The following is a 24295-nucleotide window of genomic DNA, read 5'->3' as shown; positions in this document are numbered from 1 at the left end:
GCACATGAACTGTTTTACGGGAGCTGAGCAATATCTTTGTAATTGACATTCCTTTTGAGTTTGTCTCAAAACTAAAGAACCAATTATGAAAATAACTATACTGGTCATCACACTATTGTTGTGAGAATTTTGTCACAGGGATCATTTCAGAATGGCCTTGAAATTGCCACCTTGAGTGTGGGCAGGCCCAGTGACTCCCAAGGAAGTGACAGCAAGTGCTGAGGTCATAACAAGAGAGTCCCCCAGGGTGGCCATGGCCAGGTCAGGTGCCCCCTTTCAAAGAAGGCGACACATCAGAAGGATCTCTCCAGCTGGCCCTGGAGACACAGCTACAAGGGAAGGAGTTTTGACAACCTACATTGGCAAGGTTTGCCTCACTGAGCCTGGACCCAGCCAACAGACACCCTGAGCAAAGGCCCCAGAGAACTGTGCCTGAGCAATTGATCCATAGGAAAATGTGAACTGGTGCATGTGTGACTTGAGGTGCAGTGTTATGGTGATCCATCACACAGCAAGGAAACTAATCCCCACGTGTGGAAGGCCTGGTGAGAAGCAGAGTAGCAATGCACACACCACAATCCTCACACCACAGAGGAAGCCTCCTCGCTGCACTGCAGATGCCCATAGATGCCAAGTGTCCCAGCCAAGGTCACAAAGATGGGGGCGTGGCTTCACCAGGCTCAGGGCCAGGCCCATCCAAGTCCAATTCCTCCCCGATCCTACAGAGGGGTCTGGTGGACCATGTATCCCCAGTTGCTGCCTTGCGGTGATTGAGGAGGCAGCTGGCACTCAGACGCACCCCATCCCAGTTCACCAGGTCCAACAGGTGATCAAGCGCAGACATGTACCATGGGGTGCAGGTGGTGCCTCCTCTTCCTCCTGGGGACTCCATGAAAAGTAGAATCAGATCTGACACCCCGGGCTCAAGGAATACCACCCTGTCTCTTCCTTCTGTCCTATCTCCTGGGCTCTGGGGAGTTAGGCCTGGGCCCCTGGAGAGGCCCAGGCTGCAGCCCCCACACCAAGTCACCCCACTCCAGTCAGCCTTCGCATTTGGGGTTGCCAATATGTTTCACCTGGAGCCTCCTGTGTTGTTTACAGACACAGCACCTGCTCCCTCTGCTGGCCAATGTGGGTAGCTGCATGGAGTCCCCTCTACACTGTGGAAAAGATGGGGAAAGAGGAGCTACTCAGAATTCAGGAAGATGAAGAGAGGAAAGTGTTGGGGCAGTCAGCAGGCTGGCCAGAATCCTGCCATGGCCAGAGCTCTCCTGTCCTGAGGCTCGTGGGTCCAGCTCAGCTCCCCACACAGAGCAACAGGCCTCAGATACTGGTTTGCTGAGCCAGATGTGGACTGGCCTGTGGAGAGTGGGAGGGAGGGACCCTGCTTCCACCAGAAGAGGGAGGGCAGGGGACAGGTGTTAGCCTAGCGGGTAAAAGACTGGCATGCTGGATCAGAACATGTGGGTCTGGTTCTTGGCTGTCATTCTTGCTAACACAGAGCTGGAAGGTAGCAGTGATGGTCACAAGCCAAGTGGCTGGTAGCCGACATACCCATCAGTGCAAACACACCTCACCTGCTTCTTCAGCAGGCCTGCCTGGGACTACTATCACTCCCACTATCCTGATGAGAGACTGAGGCATGTGGCAAATTCTGGAGTCGGAATGCAAACCCAGACAGTATGACATTGACAGTGGTTGTCCCCAGTGACAGTCCTGTGCTCCATATGTCAATTCCAACCCCAAACCAACATGGCCTCCTTTTACCCCCAGCCAGACCTGTGTAGCTTCAAAGCCAAGACTAGCTTGGGTGTGGATAAGCTGGGGTCCAGAGTGGCCTAGTGGACAGGAAAGGCCAAGCCCCCGCGTCAGACAGTACTGTGGGCACTTCAAGCTGGGTGGTCCCAGGCAAATCCCTTCACTTCTCTGAACCACCATGGCCTCACCTATAAAAGGGTAATTCCTAATTTGGAAGGTAGAGGTAAGGTTTGGAAGGAATGCAATCCCAGCACCTGCACCTTGGCCTAGGGCAGCTGTTAGTGTCTGGGGAGGTGGGGGGTGTGTGTTCTAATAAATGCACCCTTCCCTGGAGGGTGGGCTGCCCCTGCTGGATCATGTCATCGTGTCAGAGATGTGAGACAAGAAGCTTGCCCTTGCCCTCCACGCCGGCAGCCTTGGCTTGTCAGCTCCAGAAGCTAGCTGCCCCATTGTGAGGACACTCGTGCTGGCCTCTGAATAGTCCCGGCATCAGATGCACCATTCTAGCCAAGCCACCACATGACCGTAGCCCTGGCCAACACCTGGGCCTCAATTGCGCAGGACAGCCCGAGTGAGGGCTACCCAGCCACCCTGCCCCCTGAGGTTCTGACCCACAGAAGCCATCGGGGACAAGGACTGTGGGTTGTGCTGTGCTTGCTCTCCAATCATTACAGACGTACCCCCAGTGTGCTTCCCACCCGGCATCTGCAGACCAGCACATGCTCGGAGCTGAGCTGCCGGCCCCTCCTCCAGGTGTCTGTGTGACACCAGGGGCCCAGGGACCTGGTCAGAAGGAAATCAGCAGCAGAATAAATCGCCAGCAAGCTCCTGCCAGAGATGGGGCTGAGCATCTTCTATCCCCCTCCTGGCAAAACCTCTCCTGTTCTCAAGAGGCACAGATGGGGAAACCGAGGTGCCTCCAGGAGCAGTCACCCACATGAGAAGACACCACTAGGTGGCTGAGCTGGGATTTGAATCATACTCTACTACCCCAGTGTCAGGTGCCTAACCTGTGTGCCACACAGCCCAGGGAGTGCACAGTGGTTCAAGCGCCCATTTGTCCACACTTGTCCCCCTAACAGGCACCACTGCTGCCACCCACTTACTCTCCTCTAAGAGTGACTAAGAAGGGTTCTGGGATGAATCACAGCCTGCTGTCCATCTTCCTGCCAGCAGGTGAGTGCACCCCTCCCTCTGCCCTCTTCCCCAGGCAGCTCCAACTCTAAGGACCCCTCGGGACATCTCATCTGCTTTCTACCCCAACCTGGCTTTTCAGACACAAGCACAGGCTCAGAGAGGTGCTGTCACTCATTTAAGTTCTTGGAGCTCATGACCGCCCTTCCCGGAGCCCACCCTGTCCAGATACCTGAGAGCTGACAGAACCTAAGGCCAAACTTCCCAGCAACCTCCACTGCCTTGTCCTAGAGGGCCCGCCACCCAGGGGAGGGGACTTATCTCCCCCTGTCTCCCTGCCCCCACCTCCTGCCAGGCAGCCTTGATTAATGGGCAGCTGCTATCTTATCTCCCAGCTGCACTGGTTAAGGATTAATGGGTGGTGGCAGGGCTGGAGGAAGACATGATCTGTCCCCCCAGATCAACCCAAGAACTCTGCAGCAGACTGGAAGCAGGAGCGGGTCCCAAAGGGTCTGTCCCTGGCGTTCACACTCTCCCATCCGTACTGGCTGAGCTCCCCGAAAATATGAGAGGTACCCAAGATGGCACCTGGTCTTAACCGGGGCTCAGTGAATGCAGCTCTGCAACTCTTGCAATCCCCAGCTCTTGAAGGGTTCACCAGGAAGTCAGTTCCCCAAATCTGCCCAGCTGTGTGACGGTGCAGCCAGGGTCCCCAGCTGGGTTTTGCGGTTGCCCCTTCATGGGGTAAATCCCTTCACACTCTGAGCCTCTGTAAAAGGGGCATAAATAAGGACGTCCACATTGTCCCCTCAGCAGGACTGTTGGGAAGCTGACTTGGACCATCCCACACCACACTGCAGAAGTTTCTTATCCCACAGACAGCACCCAAAGTCAAGCATAGCCCTGGGAGCAAAGGACAGATCAGTCACAAGCCCTCCTCGGGGCAAGGTTACCAGTGCCCACCTCACTACCCCCTGTGCCCCTACAGGTGGACAAGTCACACAGTCTTAGGTGAGAGAAACGAAACTTCATCTTGCACATGAGCGACCAGCATGCCTGAAGGCAGGCAGCTGTGGAAGGACTGCACAGGGAGCCCCATGGCCACAGTGGGTCTGCCACACAGGGGGACCAATCTCCTTCCCCACTTCTTCAACAAACACGGGCACCATAAACAGGGAAGAAATGAAGATGAATGAGGGCAGGGGTGAGAAGGAGGAAATGTAGGAGGTGCAGGCTCTGGGGAGAACAGGCAGTAAGGTAAAGATGGATGCTCTAAAGAAGAGGAAGAATAGTAGATGAACGGACAGAACAGAGAATGGGTGAAAAGGATGAAAGGACGTAGGAAAGGAAGGAGTACTGATAGGTGGACAGATCAGCAGATAGACGGTGGGTGGATAAATGGACGGATGGGTAAACAGGTAGGTAGTTGGGCAGGTAGATATATGGATGAGTGGACTAGAGGGTGGATGGGTAAGCAGGCAGGTATTTGAGTAGGTGGATGTATGGATGAGTGGGTGGGTGGATGATGGACAGATGAAGAGAGAGGGAAGTCGGAGTCCTACCAGCCCCGCCCAGATCCCGAGACCTTTGATGGAGAATAACAAAGAGGGCACCCAGCAGGCCCCCACCAGAGGACATCTGCTTGACTCTCGAGGGGGCCCCAAGAAGCCAGGCTTCTTTCCCCTACTCCAAAGACATTCCTGGGGCTGCCCCTTCCCAAAGGGCAAAGGGCAGCTATCTGCTATCTGCCCTGTTTACTCTGGACCCGCAGTCAGCAGGACCTCCAAGCCAGATCAATTAATAGTGGGGGCAGTGAAGGGCGCCGGGGCACTGATAACAACAGGGTCCCACCAAGTGATACCCCGACTCATCAGTCTCCCCTCCCCAACTCCCCATGGCACCCAGATCACCCAAGCAGTTTCTATTCAGAGATGCTGGAAGGCTGGGTTTCAGGTCACATGGCTGAGCGTGAGCTGGGTTCTGGGCTGGCTTCTCTGGGATCTGGAAGTGCAGCCTGACAGTGATGACCATGGGGCTGGGGACTTAGTGTCATGGTCCTGTCTCCTCTCACCCACCAACTGCATGACCTTGAGCAAGTGACTTTGTCCCTCTGAGTCTCATTTCCCACCCTGAAAAAGGGTAGGACTGGAATCCACAACACAGAGTCAGGGCCAGGCCTGGTAAGACCTCAAAATGTATGTGGGTCTCTGGCCAAAGTTTGGGGCTGTGTCAGGGGCCCCAGACCAGCCTGGCAGCCTTCCCCTCTCCAGCTACTTCCACTGACCCAGGAACCCCCTCAGGTGCCATCAGGCATGGAGGGTTGGGGAGACCCCATGTCCTCCCTTGTCTACAAGGACACAGGAGTTCTCAGTCATCTGGAACAGCCACAGGTCACACCTGGCTATCTGAGTCTAAAAAAAAAAAAATTCAGAGCCCAGCATGTTAGCTCAGTGGCTAAATCCTTGCTTTGCATCTGCCAGGATGCTATATGGGCACCAGGACACTGGTTTGTGTCCCAAACGCTACATTTCCCATCCAGATCACTGCCTGTGGCCTGGGAAAGCAGTGGAGGATGGTCCAAAGCCTTGGAACCCTGCACCTACATGGGAGGCCCCGAGGAAGCTCCTGGCTTCAGATTAGCTCAGCTCTGGCTGTTACAGTCACTTGGGGAGTGAGCCAGCAGACAGAAGATATTTCTAACTTTCTAATAAAAATAATAAATAAATCTTTAAAAAAAAGAGAAATTAAAATTCAGTGAGGGAATATCATGCAGCCATTGAAAGGGAATCACAGAATTAACTGTTACAACATGGATGAACTCAAAACGTCCTGTGACATGAGAGGGAAGAGGCACCAAAGGCCACATGAGAGGAAAGTGTGCTGTTTATATAAAGTGTCCAGAACAGGAAGCATCAAGGAGGTGGCTGGGGGCCTGGGGAGGGAATAGCAGGGAGCAGCGGCTCAATGAACAGGTTTTCTTTTGAGAGACAGAGATCTCCCACTAGTGGCAAGGCCAGGCTGAAGCCAGAAGCAGGGAACGAGCCAGGCCTCCCAGGTGAATGCCATAACAAACGTGTTTCTAGACCAGAGAGAAGGGAAGGACACCCATCACTGTGACTGTTTCAAGTCCCACGGAGGTATTCATAGGAAGGCAGCTGGTTTCACATTACATGACTCAAACAGAATTAAATTTGAAATTTGGCTCCTCGGTAGCACACAGATGGCGAGCATGTGTATCTTACCCAAGTGCCAGGCATTGCACTGCCAGGCAATGGTGACCTGCACCTGCGGGCCATCTTATGGTGGACAGGACATGGAGATGTTAAGTTCATGGCCTGGGTGGCACAGGGTGGCAGGCCAAAATCCTGAGCCCTGATTCCTCAAGGGACAGTTCTCCTTCCCTCAGAGATGGCCTTGGATCCAGGAAATCATCAGCTAACTCGGCTCTAGTCGCCTGGCCCTGCTGCCCTCACCCTGCCTGCTGGTCCCCTACCAGCTCTGCTTTGCCCTGCACAGGGCTCTGGCACAGGCTAAAAGCAGGAAAGGGTGTGAGTGTGTGCTCTGGAAGCTGAAGGGTGCTCAGTTCCTATTTGCAAACGCTGGGGAAGAGAACTTATTGCCATGCAATTTGGAATTTTCACAAAAATTCCAGGAAGCCAGAGGCTGGGTAATATGAGTGGAGGGGAAGGAATGTACCTTGCCCTGAACCCGTGGCCTCGTCATGACGGGGGCAACAGGGCACCGACCCCGTGTTGCTCTCAGACCCTAGGGGCCTTTCCTCCTCCTGACTTTAACACCATCTGGACTCAGGGAGCAGTGGGAAGTGCGGGGTCTCGGAGAATCTGTTTTGTTCAGTTCCAGCACTATCACTGACTACCCAACAGACCTTGAGGAAGGTAATATTTCTGAGCCTTGGTCTCCTCATCTATAAAATGGGGAGTTTTCATGCATGTCTTCCTCAGCTGTTGGCAGGCTGAGACAGGATCCTGGATGGGATCCCCGACACCCCATGAAGATGAGTCACCCTCACCGGGACCCCAGCTTCTCTCAGCTACTGTCCCTGTGGGGCTCTGCCCTGAGCAAGCAGCTCTGGGAAGTCTTTAGACATAAGCTCTCAGGGTCAGCATTGTGGCACAGTGCATTAAGCTATCACCTGCAGCACCAGAATCCCATACAGGTGCTGATTCAAGTCGGATGTCCCACTTCCAATCCAGCTCCCTGCTAATGCATCTGGGAGAGCAGCAGAAGATGGTGTGGTTGGCTTTCTGCATCTACATGGGAGACCCAGAAGAGGCTCCTGGATTCCGTCATCCCAACGCCCACCACTGCAGCTACTTGGGCAGTGAACCAATGGATAAGGATTTCTCTAATTCTCCTTCTCTCACTGGGACAACTTTGCCTCTCACAAAATGCATCTTCCTTTTAAAGATTTGCTTATTTTTATTGAAAAGGCAGATCAAATTTACAGAGAGAAGCAGAAACAAAGAGAAAGATCTTCCATCAGCTGGTTCACTTCCCAAACGGCTACAACAGCCAAAACTGAGCTGATCCAAAGCCAGAAGCCAGGAGTCTCCGTTTTTCCATGTGAGTGCAGAGTCCCAAGGGTTTGGGCCAGCCTGTACTGCTTTCCCAGGTCACAGGCAGGGAGCTGGATGGGAAGTGTAGCAGCTTAGACATAAACTAGCACCCATATGGGACCCCTGCACTTGCAAGGTGAGTATTTAATCATTGACCCAAAAATAAATAAATAAATAAAATTAAATAAGCATTGAGCCGTTGTGCCAGGCCCTAAAAAAAAAAAAAAGTACAGGTTTTCATCCATATAGTATAACCAATAGCACCAGGCAACCCTCTCTGGGGATGAGGGGGTAATTATGGACATCCAGACTCAGTGAGACCTGGCTGTCCTCCCTGGTCCCTTGTGTCCTGGAGTCACCCACCTGGGAGACTCCCCACCGTCTGATCATGGTCAAGCTCCTCACTCACCTGCAAACACAGCACAATAGCAGTGACACCTACCTCCCCTGGCACTGGCCAGAAGGTGTGTATGTGGGGATGTAGGGATGTGTGGGTGGGTGTGGGTGTGGTAGAGACAGGGACAGACAGAGCTCCCATATGCTGGTTCACTCCCCAAATGCTCACAACAGCCTTGGCAGAGCCCAGGCCAAACCAGAGCTGGGACTCATTTCACATCTCCCACGTGGATGACAAGAGCCCTACCACTGGAGCCCAAACCTCCACTGCTGCTTCCAGGGTGTGCATTAGCAGGAAGCTCAACTGGGAGTGGAACCCAGACTTGAATTGAGACACTCTGATATGGGAAGTGACATCTTAACCAGAGGCTGAACGTCTGCCCCCACAAGAGGTTTACATGAGATAATAAAGCTCTCGGCACAGGGCTGGATACACAAATGCAGCTAACAATGAACTCATGTTCCGGGAAGGTGGTGGGGTAGATAAGATGGACAGAAACCCAATTGACCATTCCAGGCAGAGCAGGACAGTGAAGGGAATTCTGGCTTGTGTGGAGCATCCACATCTCGTCTCAGCCTGACAGGACTGCAGCATGCCAGGAGGCAGGACGCAGAGCTCTTCCAAGGCCAGTTCTGCCCACCACGGTTGCAGCTCCAGCAGCAGCAGCACACGGGAATGGCCTGGAGTAAGGGGACTCTCCCACAGGTGCCCAGCAATCTGACATGTATTTCACCCAGCTTCTGGGGTGACTGCTTTGCAATACAGAGTTTGGAAACTTTCAACCTCTGCAGGAGTTACAGGAAGCTGGAGGCAGTCCAGGTGAGCCCTGAAGGCCAAGGACACACCACAGCCACAGGAAGTTCATCCCCAAGCCTCATGTGCCCATTGCCCTCTAAGCATTAAACAAAAATTCAAAAATAAACAAACAAACAAAACACAAGAGACACAGGCAGGGCTAATGAGTAAGGAGGCAGCCTCCCAGTGAAAGCTCCTGGACTGGGGGCCGGCATTGTGATGCACGGCACTGCTTTGAGTCTCAGCTGTTCCATGTTTGATTCAGCTCCCTGCCAGTAACAGCCGAGAAAGTAGTAAAACGTGGCCCAAGTGTTTGGGTCCCTGCCAGTCATGTGAGAAACCCAGATGGTGTTCCTGGCTCCAGCTTGGCCCAGCCCTACATGTTTCAGCCATTTGGGAAGTGAACCAACAGAAAGAAGATCCTCTCTGTCTTTTTGTCTCTCCTTCTCAAATAAATAAAAATAAATAAAATTTTTAAAATAAATGAAAAAATGCAAATAAGCACAGCAAAAAGCACTGATCCTTCTATGCTCCTAAACAGGGACTCCATCAGCACTGGGGTAGTGTGGGGCTGTGCTGGACACTGCAGGAAGTCAGCAGCCCCATGACCAAGCCACAGCCCTCATAGGCAGGCAGCCCACCAGCATCTAGCTGAGGGAAACTTCTGACTTAACCTTCTCACTGGACAGGTGCAGTGGCTGAGACCCAAGGAGGCAAGCCAGAAGCCCTGGAGTACAGTGGCCTGAGATCACAGCTCACAGACAAACCCCGCAGGGCCCAGGCCTTGCAGGAGCAGCTGGAAGGCCAGTGGGGACTGCTTTCAGAGAGGCTCATGTGCTGCCAGTCATTAGAAACAGAACCTGGAGTGCCTACAGACAGTGCAGAAGAGCCTCCTGGGACCAGGCAAGGCCAACACAGCTCGGAGGCCCCAAGGGCAGGCATCCAGCTCTTCCCAGGCTGGGGAGCCCAGCTTCCTCCCAGCTGAGGACAATTGCTCCATTGGCTGGGGACAAGGAGTGGAGGCCCAGTCAGCTGTGTCCTCTGCCCCACTAGTTGTGGCCCTGCCCAGCTCCGCCCTCTGCTTAATGAGGCCATTGTTGGCCCCGGATTCCCTGACAGCTGCCCCCACCCCTGACACTCCTGTCCTGGGTTTCCCCTTCACAGTCCTGACCCCAGGGTCCTCCCAGAGGTGCCTGACTTTCCCTCCTGCACCCAGAGCACAAAGCCTCCCCAACCTACTGTCCCCTGGCTCAGTCGATCGACACCCAGTCCCCATTCCTGGTTTTTATATTCATCAGCCAGGCAGGGACTGCCAATCAACTGCTGGTCAGTAGTTCTGTCCTGACAGCCTGTAACTCCAGCCAAAGGCAAAGAAATCAGCTGCTGTCTCTCCAAGAAAATGAGCCATCCATTGTTGATCCATGGGACCATGGGGAACCATTCTTCAGCCTTCAGTGCTGCCTTACCAGACCCTGGGTGGTCAGCAACCAGAGTGCAGCCTGCGGTTGTAGCATTTGATAGATTTGGGATCCCTGGGACACTCCTACCACCACAGCCAGGCTGTCCACTTCCCTTGTGTGCACAGACGCTATGAACACTGACAACAGCCATCTCAAGGTCCTTCAAATACTTCTCATTGAATCTTCCCCAGAACTCAGCAAAGAAACTAATCATGACTATTATGCAGATGGGAAAACTGAGGTCCAATCCTCACAGCACAGGTACCTCTGTGTCTCTGCACCCAGTGACTCCACACCACTTCCGCAGCCCAGTCAGAAAGTAGCCCAAGCTGTGATGGCAAACAACCCACGCACCTGTTCATCACGGTGCCTCCCTGAGGGCAGTAGCCTTGCCAGCTGCTCCTGCAGGGCCACCTGAATCAATGTTCCACAGCACAGTGCTCTACCCAGACACCTGCCCCACACTGCCCCAGGATGAAAGCCAGGGTTGGAGTCCTGGTCCTGCCTATGGGCTGTGTGACTCTAGGAAAGGCATTGCGCTCTCTGAGTCTATTTATTCTTTTTTTTAAAAAGATTTATTTATTTTTACTGCAAAATCAGATATACAGAAAAAGTGGAGAGACAGAGAGGAAGATCTTCCATCCGAGGATTCACTCCCCAAGTGACCTCCACGGCCGGGGCTGAGCTGGTCCAAACCCAGGAGCCAGGAACTTCCTCCAGGTATCCCACGTGGGTGCAGGAACCCAAGGCTTTGCGCCGTCCTCCACTGCTTTCCCAGGCCACAAGCAGGGAGCTGGATGGGAAGTGGAGCTGCCGGGATTAGAATCCGCACCCATATGGGATCCCGGCACGTTCAAGGCAAGGACTTTAACTGCTAGGCCACCATGCCGGGCCAAGCCTATTATCACTTGGAAGGACACAGTGCTGCTGGGATAACAAAGGGAAACTATGTGCGGCCCAGAACACAATGCCAGCCCCCGAGCATCGCCTAAGCTAGGATTCAAGAGAGGAAAGAGGAACGGAAGTCAACCTGAACTTAAGAGCTTGTCTGTCAGGCCCCATGCACACCTCAGCAAGCCTGGCAGCTGAAACCCCATTCGACCCCCTTCCCCACTCAGTCCCCAGGAACACAGTCATCCTGAGCCTCCTGATCGTCTCTGGATGTCTCAGGAAGGCCAATGGAGTCCCAGACTAGCTCTAGGCTCCAGCCTGAGTCTGTGTGGTTTCAAAAAGCACTTTCTTCTCTCACTCAGTCCCCTAAGTCCTTGTCTATCCCTCCATCCATTCTCGCAACACTCACCGAGCACATCCTATGTGACAGACAGTGTGCTAGACACAAGAGAAGATAACAATGGCAAGTGCTACAATGTAATGAGTTAAGATGCTATCTACAGGCCTCAGCATGGTAGCCTAATGGCTAAAGTCCTTACCTTGCATGTGCCGGGATCCCATATGGGTGCTAGTTCGTATCCCAGCAGCTCCACTTCCCATCCAGCTCCCTGCTTGTGGCCTGGGAAAGCAGTCAAGGACGGCCCAAAGCCTTGGAACCCTACACCCATGTGGGAGACCTGGAGGAAGCTCTGGCTCTTGACTTCGGATTGCCTCAGCTCCAGTCTTTGCAGCCAGAAGATCTTCCTCTCTGTCTCTTTTCCTCTCTGTGTATCTGACTTTCCAATAAAAAATAAATAAATCTTAAAAAAAGAGAGAGAGATGCTGCCTGCGAAGCCAGCATATCATATGGGTGCTGGTTAATGCCCCAGCTGTTCCACTTCTGATTCAGCTCTCTGCTAATGGTCTGGGAAAAGCAGCAGAAGATGGCCCAAGTGCTTCAGTCCCTGTCATCCACACGGAAAACCCACTCCTCCAAGACATTCTCAGATTATTCCAGGCCACTCTCAATTCGGTCGGAAGCCAAGACTGGAGGAAACAAACCAGATGACGACCAGCATAGGGGGAGGCTGCAGGTGCTGAGCAGTGAGGAGGCCTGGTATCCGGAGCCTGGGAAAGCCACTCTTCCCAGGACCAGTGGAAGCCACTGAGGGTCTTAGGCTGAAGGCAGAGGCCAGCAGGCCTGCAGTTGGAGTGGGGGAACAACCTGGGGGCAGCTGCAGAGGGCCCATTGGGACAGTGAGAATGGGCGGAGTGAGACAGCAAGAGCACATGCGGACCCAGGAGAAGTTTGAAAGCAAGGAGCTCCAAATTTGGGGATGGTCTCTAGCGACCACTGACAACTATATAGATGATCTTACTGTGTACATAACTCAAAGCAATTCTTAGCTTTTTCAACAATTCTATCAGGAATTATTGTTACTAATATTCCCACATCATAGATGAGAAAACTGAAGTACGAAGAGGCTAAAGAACTCATATGAGGTTGTCAAGAGACACTATCAAGATTACAATCCAGTTCTGGCTAGAGAGTTCACATTTTTATCCAAAGCGTGTCACTCTCTCTGACATGCTTCTAACCAGAGCTGCCTACTGGGTGTGCCAGGAACCCAGGAAGAAAAGAACATTCCTCAGTCTTCCTGCCACCCACAGGCCTGCCTAGAGAATGCCAGGAATGCCTATTCCACTCGCCCTTCTCCCTGAGACAGGCCCATCCAGATCTGGACCATCCCCAGTGCCCAAGACAAGCCTGGCTTGAGCTTTTGACCCCTGAGCCACATGAGATCACCAACAATGCCATCAGGGTGCCCAGCAGTCCTAGTCAGGTTGAGCTCCTGACCAGAGCACAGGCTGGTTGCTCAGCATAGCAGTCCTGCCCAGCTGGGAGCCTTGGGAACAGATGTTGACTTAGCAGTGATAGAGCCAGAGGACTGGATATTAAACAGGTGCTGAAGATGGGGTGTCCAGAGGATGAGTTTTGGTTTCCACTTCCAGAAAACAGTAGAGGACAAAGAGGGCGCTGCTTGAGAACTGCAGGTCCCTGCAGCAATAATAGTTTTGTTACTGACAAAGACCATTCACCCCGGCTTCTGCTTAGCACTCCACAGCAGTGAAGACAGAGTCCTTGCAGGGGGCCGTGAAAATCATGAAAGGCAGGAGATCCCTGAAGACCGGGCAATACTCACAAGGGTTTGAGTTCTCTCTCCTGGGAAGCAGGCAAGCCTCATGCAGGCAAGGGCTCCTCCCAGGAGGGGAGCTGTGGGGAACTTCAGGCCTGGCACAATGCTAGCCTCACCTCCATCATCATCATCAACATCACCACAACCACCTTCCCTTTCCCTGTTTCATATGGCCCTTGTGACAGCTCCATGGAGAGGACAGGGCAAAGCTGTCCTCTCATTTCGCAGATGAGAAAACCAAAAGTCAGGCCGTGGGAGGAATGCACTCTTACACTGAAAACACGCAACTCATCCAGGCTTGGCGCACTTCCCCATGACCCCCCACTGCCTCCAGCGGTGACCCTGTAAGGAGGCATGACCAGAGCAGGATTTGGCTTTGAGCTCTCCTGCACCTCCAACCACCGAGCCCCATACTGGGGGTGTCTCTCACCCACGGTCTTGGGAAGTCTTCCCCAACACCTAGTGATGAAATGCTATCAACCCTGCATTACACAGAAAGAGGCTGAAAGTTCAACAAACACCCGTCCAGGGACACACAGCTAGCAAACGGTCAGAATCCACCACCGGTCAGGATCACTCACAAACCACAACTCCCGCTGCCTCACTCCACTGCATGGTGTGAAGTCTCCTTCACACCTGTGCCTGGCCCACCAGAGACATGGATGAAGTACCGGTTCATGGACTCACTATTGCCAAGGCCTGAGACACAAAAGGGAGCAAAGGAGAACAGCTCATCCAGACGGAAAATGGGCTCCAAGGAGAAGATACAACAATCACAAAATTTTATGCTCCTAACAACACAGCTTCAAAGTCCATGTGCCTAAAGCAGAAACATACTTAAAAACAAAAACTGTCAAATCCACAAGCCCAGATTATACATACCTCTACCACAAGCAGAGAAATTCAGAACCACAATTCTCAAGCATTTTGGTCTCAAAACCCTTTTGTACTTTTAAAAACTGAGTGGGAATTCTAAATTCAGAACCACAATTCTCAAGCATTTTGGTCTCAAAACCCTTCTGTACTTTTAAAAACTGAGTGGGAATTCTAAAGAGATTTCTTTTTTTTTTTTTAGGTGTACACCTACAATTATTAGCCATATTTGCAATTTTTAAAATGAAGAAAATGGGCCCGGAGCGATAGCATAGCGGGTAAGGTCCTCGCCTTGAACGCACCAGGATCCCATAAGGACGCCGGTTCTAATCCGGGCAGCCCCACTTCCCATCCAGCTCCCTGCCTGTGGAATGGGAAAGCAGCCGAGGACGGCCCAAGACTTTGGGACTCTGCACCCGTGTGGGAGACCTGGAAGAGGCCCCTGGCTTCAGATTGCCTCAGCTCCGGCCATTGCGGCCGCTTGGGGAGTGAACCATACGACAGAAGATCTTCCTCTCTGTATCTTCTCTCTCTATATCCGCGTATCCAATAAAAAAAATAAATAAATCTTTAAAACAAAAAAAATAAAATGAAGAAAATAAATCTATTTATGAATTCACTTAAAATAATAACAGAATATCACACATTGACATGCACTTATATTAAAAATCATGTTCCAAAAATAGATTAGTAAGAACGCTGTTTGACACTTGGCAAATTTTTTTAAAGAATTTGTTTATTTTTATTGGAAAGTAAGGTATACAGAGAGGAAGAGAGACAGAAAGATCTCTGTCCGATGATTCACTTCCGAAGCGGCCGCAACGGCTGGAGCTGAGCTGATCCAAAGCCAGAAGCTTCTTCCAGATCTCCCACGTGGGTACAGGGTCCCAAGGCTTTGGGCTGTCCTCGACTGCTTTCCCAGGTCACAAGCAGGGAACTGGATGGGAAGTAGGGCTGCTGGGATTAGAACTGGTAGCCATATGGGATCCCGGCACATACAAGGTTAGGACTTTAGCCACTAGGCTACCATGCACTGGGCCCTGCAAACTCGTTAATGTCCAGCTTAATGGAAGACAGCTGGATTCTCATAGCTGCTTCTGTGTTCAATCTCTTGCCATATGTGTTTGGGTTGAATTACATTTAAAAAAAAACTGGCTTCTCACATAAATGAAGTTGGAAAAAGGAGGAGAATGTTAATAGCCTTTTCAGATAATTGTGGCTATTCTTTGATGCTACCCAAAGAATTAACATCTGGCAGTTTCTTAAATGTAGAATCCAAAATCATATCAACACACTTCTCTCACTCTACTACACTGAAATCCATTGGGCTACTCCACGCACTGAGCAGGCCTCTGACTTATGTACAATTCCGACCTGGTGCCCTCCCCCCTCCCCATGAATCCGTGAGCACGCATAGGCGGCTGCGGGCAGCGAGAGCCCAGACACAGGCGCTTTGAGAGGGACAGATGCCAAGCACACCAGGTGTTCACCCAGCTGCCCAGGTCCCAGTTCAGCCTCCTCAAGAAAGTACCACATCAGAGAGCAGGGTTACTGACTGGCTGCCCAGGAAGAGTTTCCTGGTGCCAGCCCCAGGGCAGGGTCCCTCTGGAGGGCATGTCTGCATTCACACCTCAGACCTGGGCTTCCCCAAGACTTGCCAGGTAAAGTCTGCTCATTCTCCACTTCCAGGAGGCTCCCAATCTGACCTCACTACCCCTTAGCATCCCTCAAGCTGCCAGGTCATGTGCTGCTGTTACAATGCCCAGCTCTGTCCAGGTCAGACTCTGGGATGCCAACAACAGCAGAGCCAACAGGCTGCACAAAGAGCCAGCACCTTGCACAGCTACCTGCAAAGCTGCCACACCCCTCCCAGTGCCCAAAGCCACACCTCCTCTGAAGACATAACCTGGCCAGCCCAGAGGGGCCTGAGATCGTCACTGCTGCTCAGAGTTCCCACAGCACAGTCAGGGGCAAGGTGTGCCTGGGGGTTTTCAGAACATGACCCTTCCTGCTCCCCATTCATGCCAATTCAGTGTAGGGGACTTTCTTCCCATTGATTCTATTTCCCCACAATAATTGCCAGGGAAGTTCCACCTCACAAACAAGGAAATCCAGGGTCAGGCATTGACACCAGCTAGTCAGCAGCAGGATATGGGCCTGGTGGAGCTCAGCACCATTGCTACACTGGCACTGCCAGTTCTTTACCTGTCGAGCCATTCACAGAACCTGTGAGGCTGAGAGGGAGAAGAGGGAAGAAAAGGCTCCAAATTGCTCACCTGGACATCACAAGACATCCTGCCCTACTCCCCGGCTCTGTGTGCTGCATCTTCCTCTTCCACCCCACACTGTGACTAGGTCGGGTGGAGAGGGCTACATCTGGTATGTCTGCGTGCTCAGCCACCTCCCACCCATGGCCTGTGTGAAGTAGGTGCTCTGCAGAGAGTAGGTTCTCCTTACATGACCCTCTCTTCTCCCCATACAACTGTGAAGATGGATCCAAGGAAAGCCAGAAATTCTGGACACTGCCAGGAGGGGTAAGTGCCCCTGCAGCCGGCTTCCAGGCAAAACCAACCCCCAGCCCACCTCTGAGACACTCCACATCAGGGCACCCTCCTCACGGAAGCTTGGGAAGAGTGATGTCAGGCTGGGCCCTCAAGGAGTCCTCCCTGCCTCCAAGGCTCTTGTCCAGGTTCCTCTTACAGCAACTGTGGACGGCAGAGCCAGGGCCAGGTGGGAGACACCAAGAACAGGGTGTGTGGAAGCAGCCTCCTCCTAGAGGTCCTCTTCAGAGACACGATCTGTTCCTGCCTTCTCCCACAGTGTTTGGTCTTTGGGCACCCAACACTTTAGTTCAAACCCTGGCTCCTTCACAAATGATCTGTGTGACCAAGGTCACTCCTCTGTGCCACCCCTCCCCCCATAGCCATAGGCACACACTTGGAGCCCAGAGATCCTGGTTGCTCTGGGCTGACTCAGGAGTCAGACCACCTGGGCGTAAAACCCTTATTTCTCTGAGCCTCTAGAACACCTGCCCCTCTTCAATCTGTGCAACGTGCTTATAGACACACCTGGCACACAGGGTGCAGCCCTCAGTCCTTGGTGAGGCTGAGCAGTGTTCTGCCCCGACCCAGCCTACGCTACTCTCTCCTTCAGCTGTGTGGGCTGGGATGCCTGGCTAACACCCATTTCGTCAAGCAGCCAACAGGCATTCACGAGCGCCACGGGGAAGCTCATGAATGCCTTAACACCCAGGGTGAGGATGGAGGATACGCACCGGCACCGGGAGGGGCAGACAGTCATAGCCTCCCCGCCAGGGTCAAGAACCAAGGTGTCAGGGAAGAGAAAACAGAGTGGAGGGGGAGGACCCGGGCAGAGATAAGCGAGGCGAGTGCGTGAGAAGAGGAACAGGAGAGACCATGCTGGAGAGATAAGGAGAAAGGATGGGGAAGGTGAGGGGCAAAGGAAAGGCCGAGGACGGCCAGGGAGCCTGGGAGAGAGGCGCTAGACAAGGCGCGTCTGGGCGGGGAAGCCAGCGAGGGGCTTGGGCCAGGGCAGGGTGGGCAGGGCAGGGTGGTGGGGCCCATCCTGCCCCATGCCTCGGGGTGGGGGCCAGGCGGCCGCAGATTGGCTGGGCCCGGGTTGAAGCCCTGAGGTGGGAGGCGCCAGCAGCATTCAGAGCGCAGGCTGCCACCCACTTGGACGCCCTCAGCTGCAGCACCGCCGAGGCGCACGGAGTTGGGGACGCAAGCCGGGACACCAGAGGGTGCTGCACACCGGGCGTCGGGGGTCTTCAGGGCGTGCGCAGGGGGGGGGCAGCGCAGCCATGCGGGCGGCTGTGGGCGCACGGGCGGCCGCGCTGGCGCTGCTGCTGGGCGCGCTGGCGAGAGGCGAGGAGTACGACTACTACAGCTGGCAGGCCGAGACGCTGCATGGCCGCTCCTACTCCAAGCCGCCGCAGTGCCTCGACATCCCCGCCGACCTGCCACTCTGCCACACTGTGGGCTACAAGCGCATGCGACTGCCCAACTTGCTGGAGCACGAAAGCCTGGCTGAGGTGAAGCAGCAGGCAAGCAGCTGGTTGCCACTGCTGGCTAAACGCTGCCACTCGGACACGCAGGTCTTCCTGTGCTCGCTCTTCGCGCCTGTCTGCCTCGACCGGCCCATCTACCCGTGCCGCTCACTGTGTGAGGCTGTGCGCGCCGGCTGCGCGCCGCTCATGGAGGCTTATGGCTTCCCCTGGCCCGAGATGCTGCATTGCCACAAGTTCCCCCTGGACAACGACCTCTGCATCGCCGTGCAGTTCGGGCACCTGCCCGCCACCGCGCCTCCAGGTAGCGCCACCGCCACCGCCCCCGCACGCTCCTAAGGCCCTGGGTGGCACAAGTGGAGTGCCTGAAGGGACGAAGGTTGCTCCCCAAAGCCCTCCCCCCTACCCCTGCCAGCTCAGCTCCGCGAGCCTCTTGAAAGGTTCCAAACTCTCACCCACCCAACACACAGGAAAGACCCCGCTCAGCCCTGTTCCCCTGCAGCCCTCCACCTCCCCAAAGCTGCCAGGCCAGGGAGCTCTGCGGCTCCAGCAATGCCCACAGGTTCTCCCCAGCCTCCATTTCTCTGAATACTCCCGAAGAACTCCTGGGTAGGCGGTAGGGGTTGGAAGAGGAGGAGCCCAGGGATAGGGGGGACTCAGTAATCCTGAGGTACATCCCCCAATTTTGTGTCCAGAACCCTAAACCCTACACTTCCCCAAGTCCCTCGTCTGTGAGCCTTTAAGCAGGAAAGGGCCCATCGCTGTCCAAAGGCCACCCTGGGACAGGCTCTTAACTTTCCTCACTCCTCAGATTCCACTTCTCCATCCTTGAAACAAGAAGCAAACCAATTCCTACAGAAACAGTAAGACAGGAGTTCTGGCTCCTCACTGCACCCCGAATCCCATCAACCTATGTCTCCCTGCTCTGTCTCCCCTGCTGTGCTGGCCAGCACAGCTCTTCCCCATTCCTCCACCACCTGCCAGACTCCTCCCAAGCCCACCTGGGCAGCACTAAGCAGGAAAGCCTCCCCTGGTTGGTTACCCTCAGCACTGCCAAGCTGCCCTAAAGGGGCAGTACCCCACCCAGGGTTAACCTCACCTACACCCTGCCCCTTCCTATAGGGTACTGTGCTGGGAGTGTTGGGGGGAACAGGTGGTGGAGGGAGCAGAGGGAGCAGAGAAGTCCCACCCTTCTGCAGCGTTTCTGAGCCCAGACATGTACATCCTGGTGAGCACAGAAACCCCAGGCCCAGAATCCATCCTGAGCCTCCCTCCACCTGCCTCATCTTCTCTGAGTGCCACTCTAAAAATCAGAAGTTCTGCTAAGCTACCTATTAGGGTGAGTCTCATATAGCCCTTTCCAGTCCAGCCAGCTTCACTCTTGCACCCCACCCTAGTCCAGGACTGGGAAAAACCAATCCTTACCTCTGAAGCCAGCTCCTCACTGGCTTTGCAGACGTGGGTAACTGTCATGAGCCTCAGGCTCTATTCTCTCAAGTCAGACTACTACTACTGACTTGCTCGGCATGTGCCTACAGGGCAGGGCCATGGGGCAGTTCTGTGTCCACCTGGCAGCTACGACCTGCACAGCCTCCTGCGGTTATCACACCCACTCGGGGAGCAGGCACTGGTATGACTGCTGTCACCCCACATCTCGGGCAGATAGTGGAGACTCAGAAGGAGGGTGCCTGGTCAGTGGAAGGGCCTAGCCCCCATGCAGCTCCATGGACTCTGTTGTGCTCACCAACTGCCCCCTCCCCACCCCGCCTGTCTCTTCAGTGACCAAGATCTGCGCCCAGTGTGAAATGGAGCACAGCGCTGACGGCCTCATGGAGCAGATGTGCTCCAGTGACTTCGGTGAGTGTGAGGTCCAGCGGCCGCGCCCTGGTGCCACCGAGCCCCGCCCTCTGACCCATATGCACACCAATGCCCACCTCTGCCTCAGTGGAGCCCGTCTCCTGGAGTACCACACCGCAGATCCCTTACAGAACCTGACAACCACACTCTCTCGCCCTCTTTCTTCAGATCTCAGCAACCTCAGAAGTCCTCAAGGCCATGGCCCCTCAGCCACTACCACCACGGCTGTCCATAGAGGGACTCCCATGGCTGGACGGCTTCTCAGGGATGCAGGCTTAGCCTAGAGGCGGATGACACTATAGGAGGCAGACTTTAACCCGGGGTGCCTCTACCTTATACCCAGTGTACCGCTGGCTAGCACTGCCATGGTCACCTGTCCCCACCGCTGCACACAGAGCTTCTCCCTTACTTGGACCAGCAAGCCATGTCTGATCAGGGCTTGGCTCATAGAGACCTATGTCCCATATACAACCTTGGCCAAATCCATCCCCTGTTCTATGTCCCAGCCCCTGTCTATAAGACAAGAACCAAGTCCTGACTTCACAGAAGTCGTACATGATGCTGGCCTGTTTGGAAAGAACATACCAATGGGGTGTGGGGCAGGGGGAAGAAGAAAGAACAACAGATTTTAACAGAATTTCCTTTCCCAAGTGGGCACTCTCTTCTCCCTGAAGAAGAGAAAGGCTAGCTGAGTGGCCCTCTGTGCCCCCACAGCCCAAGGCTCCTAATCTGCAGCTGTATGAGTCTCCAAGGTAGCCAGCTTCCCCACATTCCCTCACACATACTGACACAGAAACACCACACACATCCCACCCCTGCAGTCACACACACACACAGCCATCTGGGATGTCTGCACCAGCGGCAGCTGATCTGTGCACATCTCTTCCCAGCCCCACTCAGTGATGTGGTCAGCTGTGGCAGGGGTATGCATGCAGCAGGAGGGTGACCATTCCCAGAGCCAGCTGCAGAGCATCTCCCAGCCCACCACTGCTCTACCCACTCACGTGCCCTGCACATACAGCCAAAGTCCCCCGGGGAGCCGTCCTGAGATCACCAGGCCCAGCCTCTTCTGTCCCTAGGTCCTCCCAGTGGCATTCCCACCTTCACCCTCCCCTCACTGGGGAGCCCCACACCCCAGCCCATTCCGCACCCTACACATGCTATCACTGGAAGGCCCTAACTACAGAGCAGGCCAGCTTCAGGTCATTGCAGGCAGTCAGGGAAAAACTCAGGCCCCTGTCCTGAGCCTCAAGGCTGGGACGCCATACTATCAAAATCCAACAGCTTTTAAGAGCCCCATCCCTTGTACACCCAGAATGCACCTGCTCCAAGCTGAGCCACCAGCATCCAGAGCAGACCTAGCCATTTTAAACTGCCCCACCCCTTCCCACAGTGGTCAAAATGCGCATCAAGGAAGTCAAGTTGGAGAACGGTGACCGCAAATTGATTGGCGCTCAGAAAAAGAAGAAGCTGCTGAAGCCAGGCCCCCTGAAACGTAAGGACACCAAGAGGCTGGTGTTGCACATGAAGAATGGGGCAGGCTGCCCCTGTCCGCAGCTGGACAGCCTAACAGGCAGCTTCCTGGTCATGGGCCGCAAGGTGGACGGCCAGCTGCTGCTCATGGCTGTCTACCGCTGGGACAAGAAGAATAAGGAGATGAAGTTTGCAGTCAAATTCATGTTCTCCTACCCCTGCTCCCTCTACTACCCCTTCTTCTATGGGGCTGCAGAACCCCACTGAAGGATGCTCCTCCCCCTGATCCCCAGCCAGCTGCGCCTTGCCCTTAGTCCTTGCCCCCACTCCCAGAATGCCCCAGCCCTGCTTTGTGCAGAGGTGTTGGGCATAGACCCCGAAGGATGGATATGTGGCAGGGGCTGGCCACCTTGAAGCTTACTGTTTTGTTGGGGGAACCACCAGGGTCTCAGAAAGTTAGGGAGGGGAAGGGACAGGTGGCAGGGCCCAGAATGGCTAAGGAGCTAGCTTCCAACGTGGAGGTGGTACAGGATACCCAGTGCTGGTGAAAGGGCCTCATGTGGCAGAGGGAAGCCACAGTTCTTAAGCTGAGCCCACCGTTTGTGTCCTCACTGCCGCTCCCAAAGAATAGGACCTTGGTTGTTGATGCCCTCCAGCACACGCCATCCTCCTGTCTGTACACTCTCCTACCCCAAAGCCAGGAGCTGCCCAGGGACTGAGAGCAGCCTAGCCTGACCCCTCCCGCAAGTTGGTAGCCCAGGGTCACATGGCAACTCCAGTCACTTCGGACCCTGATGGCTTGAGTTGCTGCTTCTGCTCTGAGGCCATAGGAACTAGATAACTGCTACTGGTTGGGGCTCAACTCTCAATTTTTGTTAAGTTTTTAATTAAATCAAAGAAAACACCAGTTGGCTTGGACCCAATGGTATTCTTGTTGGTTCTGCAGCAGTGGGGGGAAGGGGAAGCTCAGAATGGGATTCTTACTTAACCCCACACTGCCTGGTCACAAACACCTTTGTGGAATATCCAAGTCACACCTCTTCTTATAGGATCCTAGAGGGCACGTGGTGAGGGTCACCCTCTCAGACCAAGAGCTGGGGGATGGAGGTGACAATCCTCTTGTCTCTGAGGAGGGACAGAGGTACCAAGTCCTCACCCAGCCTGCACCATGGTCAGAAGACCTCCCAGAGCCCTGCAGTGCCTCCCTCATATGCACACCCCCTGTCCTGGCGAGTTGGGAAGACTGGCCCAGAGGGAACTGCAGAGCTAAGGCCCTCCTCCCCTACAGCCTTCGGGTGCCCTGGGTTGCAGTCCTGCCCTGCAGGGAGCAAAGGCTGGAGCCAGCGCAGCCCCACACAGGGTCCCTGACAGGCGGCCTCAGCATCTCCCGGGAGTTGGTCAGAGGCACAGGGTGCACTCGCACCTGCACCTGCATTTTAACACATATACATCCGACCCTGGAGGGCTTTTACACATCACTGCCCCCCCACTAATGCAACCAAATGAGAAGCTCTTCGGAGAGCCCAGAAATCCGTGTTTTTAGATGCTCCCTGATGTGCAGCCAGAGCTGAAATCCACAGTACACAGAAATTAACTGAGGGGGCTGAGGGAGCTCCAGCGGGCAGATGAAAGTGGACAGGACAGAGAGACAAGAAACCACCGCCCTCAAACAGCCAGTGGAGGAAAAGGGCAGTGCCAGGAAGAAGCTCCCTGCAGTGGTCTGCCAGATGGTGCTGAGGGACAAGGCAGGTCAGGGGCAGAGCACCCAAGGCCTTCCTGCCAGTGGGAAGGGGCTAGGATGCCAGGTCCCATTAAGCCTGCTTCTGTTGAGGCATGGACAGCCAGGCTCCCACAGCTCCTTCCCGGGAATGCAGCATCTCCAGGAAGGCCCAAAGCTCAGCCTGCAGTAGGGCTGATTCAAGCTATTCTGAGTTGCCCTGCGGTCCAGCGAGCAGGTGGTCTGACAGCTCCCCCCACCCCCATTAATCTCCCTGGGGCAGTCAGGTGGCCTCCACTCAGGTCAGGAGCAGCAGAAGCTTGTTTGTTTCTCCTCTCCTGAGGTGGGGGGGAGGAACCATGGCCACCCACCCAGACCAGAGCTCAGCCCAGCTCCCCTGGCTCCCTGAAGCTGCCCCTTGTCTCCCAGCCTCCATGCTGACCAAATATTTACAGACACTTCTACGGTCAACCAGGAGCAGGGGTGATTTTTCCACTGCGCACACAGGGCTGGGACCATGGCTGGCTGAAGGACAATACCCACCTCTGTCAGGGGCTGGCAGCAGAGACAGGAGTGGAGTAGCAGGGAGAGCGCTCCCTGAGCTCATCCCATGACACCCAGGAAGGCACTCCTCACAGTGCCCGCCAGGATCCACTCCCAGACTCCACCACCAACAACCTTTTTTCTGGGGCCCAGAGGAATACTCCTAAGGCCTGAGCTCCCCCTTTCATTCCTGTCTCCCTGCATGATGCACCCAGCCAACAGGAGCCACGGCCCAGTCTCAGTGTCTCAGTGAACACTGCCCTGTGACCACCACATGGGCAGAAACCCCAAGCAGAGTGGGGATTCTCCACGCAGGAGGCTGCAGGGCGGCAGGTCCAACTCCCCTACCAGCTTTTGTTTTGGCTTCCAAATGCTGCTCCTCCTCCTCCCACCTGCACCACATTCCAGGCAGCTCCCAGGGAAGGGCTAGGAGCAAAACCCACATGTCAGCTGGTTCTGGCCCTTCTGATCCAAGAAACAGTAATTTCCCACCCAGTCTCACCTGGTAGATTTCCACTTCTAGCTCACTGGCCAGAATGATGCCACACAGCAAGAGAGCAGAGGAAGTCAAGTTTTCCAGCTGGGTACAAAATTGGAGTTCTCAGCGAAGAGCAAG

General features: G+C 54.4%; 1 protein-coding gene across 1 annotated transcript; it reads left to right on the top strand.

Moving 5' to 3' along the window:
* The first annotated feature begins 17752 nt into the window (after window positions 1-17752).
* On the top strand, window positions 17753-21962 carry SFRP5 (secreted frizzled related protein 5). Its single transcript, XM_004579983.2, has 3 exons — window positions 17753-18393; window positions 19869-19946; window positions 21340-21962. Exons 1-3 carry the CDS (start codon window positions 17886-17888, stop codon window positions 21684-21686), a joined length of 933 nt encoding a protein of 310 aa, XP_004580040.1. The 5' UTR covers window positions 17753-17885; the 3' UTR covers window positions 21687-21962.
* Window positions 21963-24295: the final 2333 nt, after the last annotated feature.

This window comes from Ochotona princeps, chromosome 13, assembly GCF_030435755.1.
Source record: "Ochotona princeps isolate mOchPri1 chromosome 13, mOchPri1.hap1, whole genome shotgun sequence".
Classification (NCBI taxonomy): domain Eukaryota; kingdom Metazoa; phylum Chordata; class Mammalia; order Lagomorpha; family Ochotonidae; genus Ochotona; species Ochotona princeps.
The sequence above is the reverse complement of the archived record's forward strand: the minus strand, read 5'-3'. Positions and strand labels throughout refer to the sequence as shown.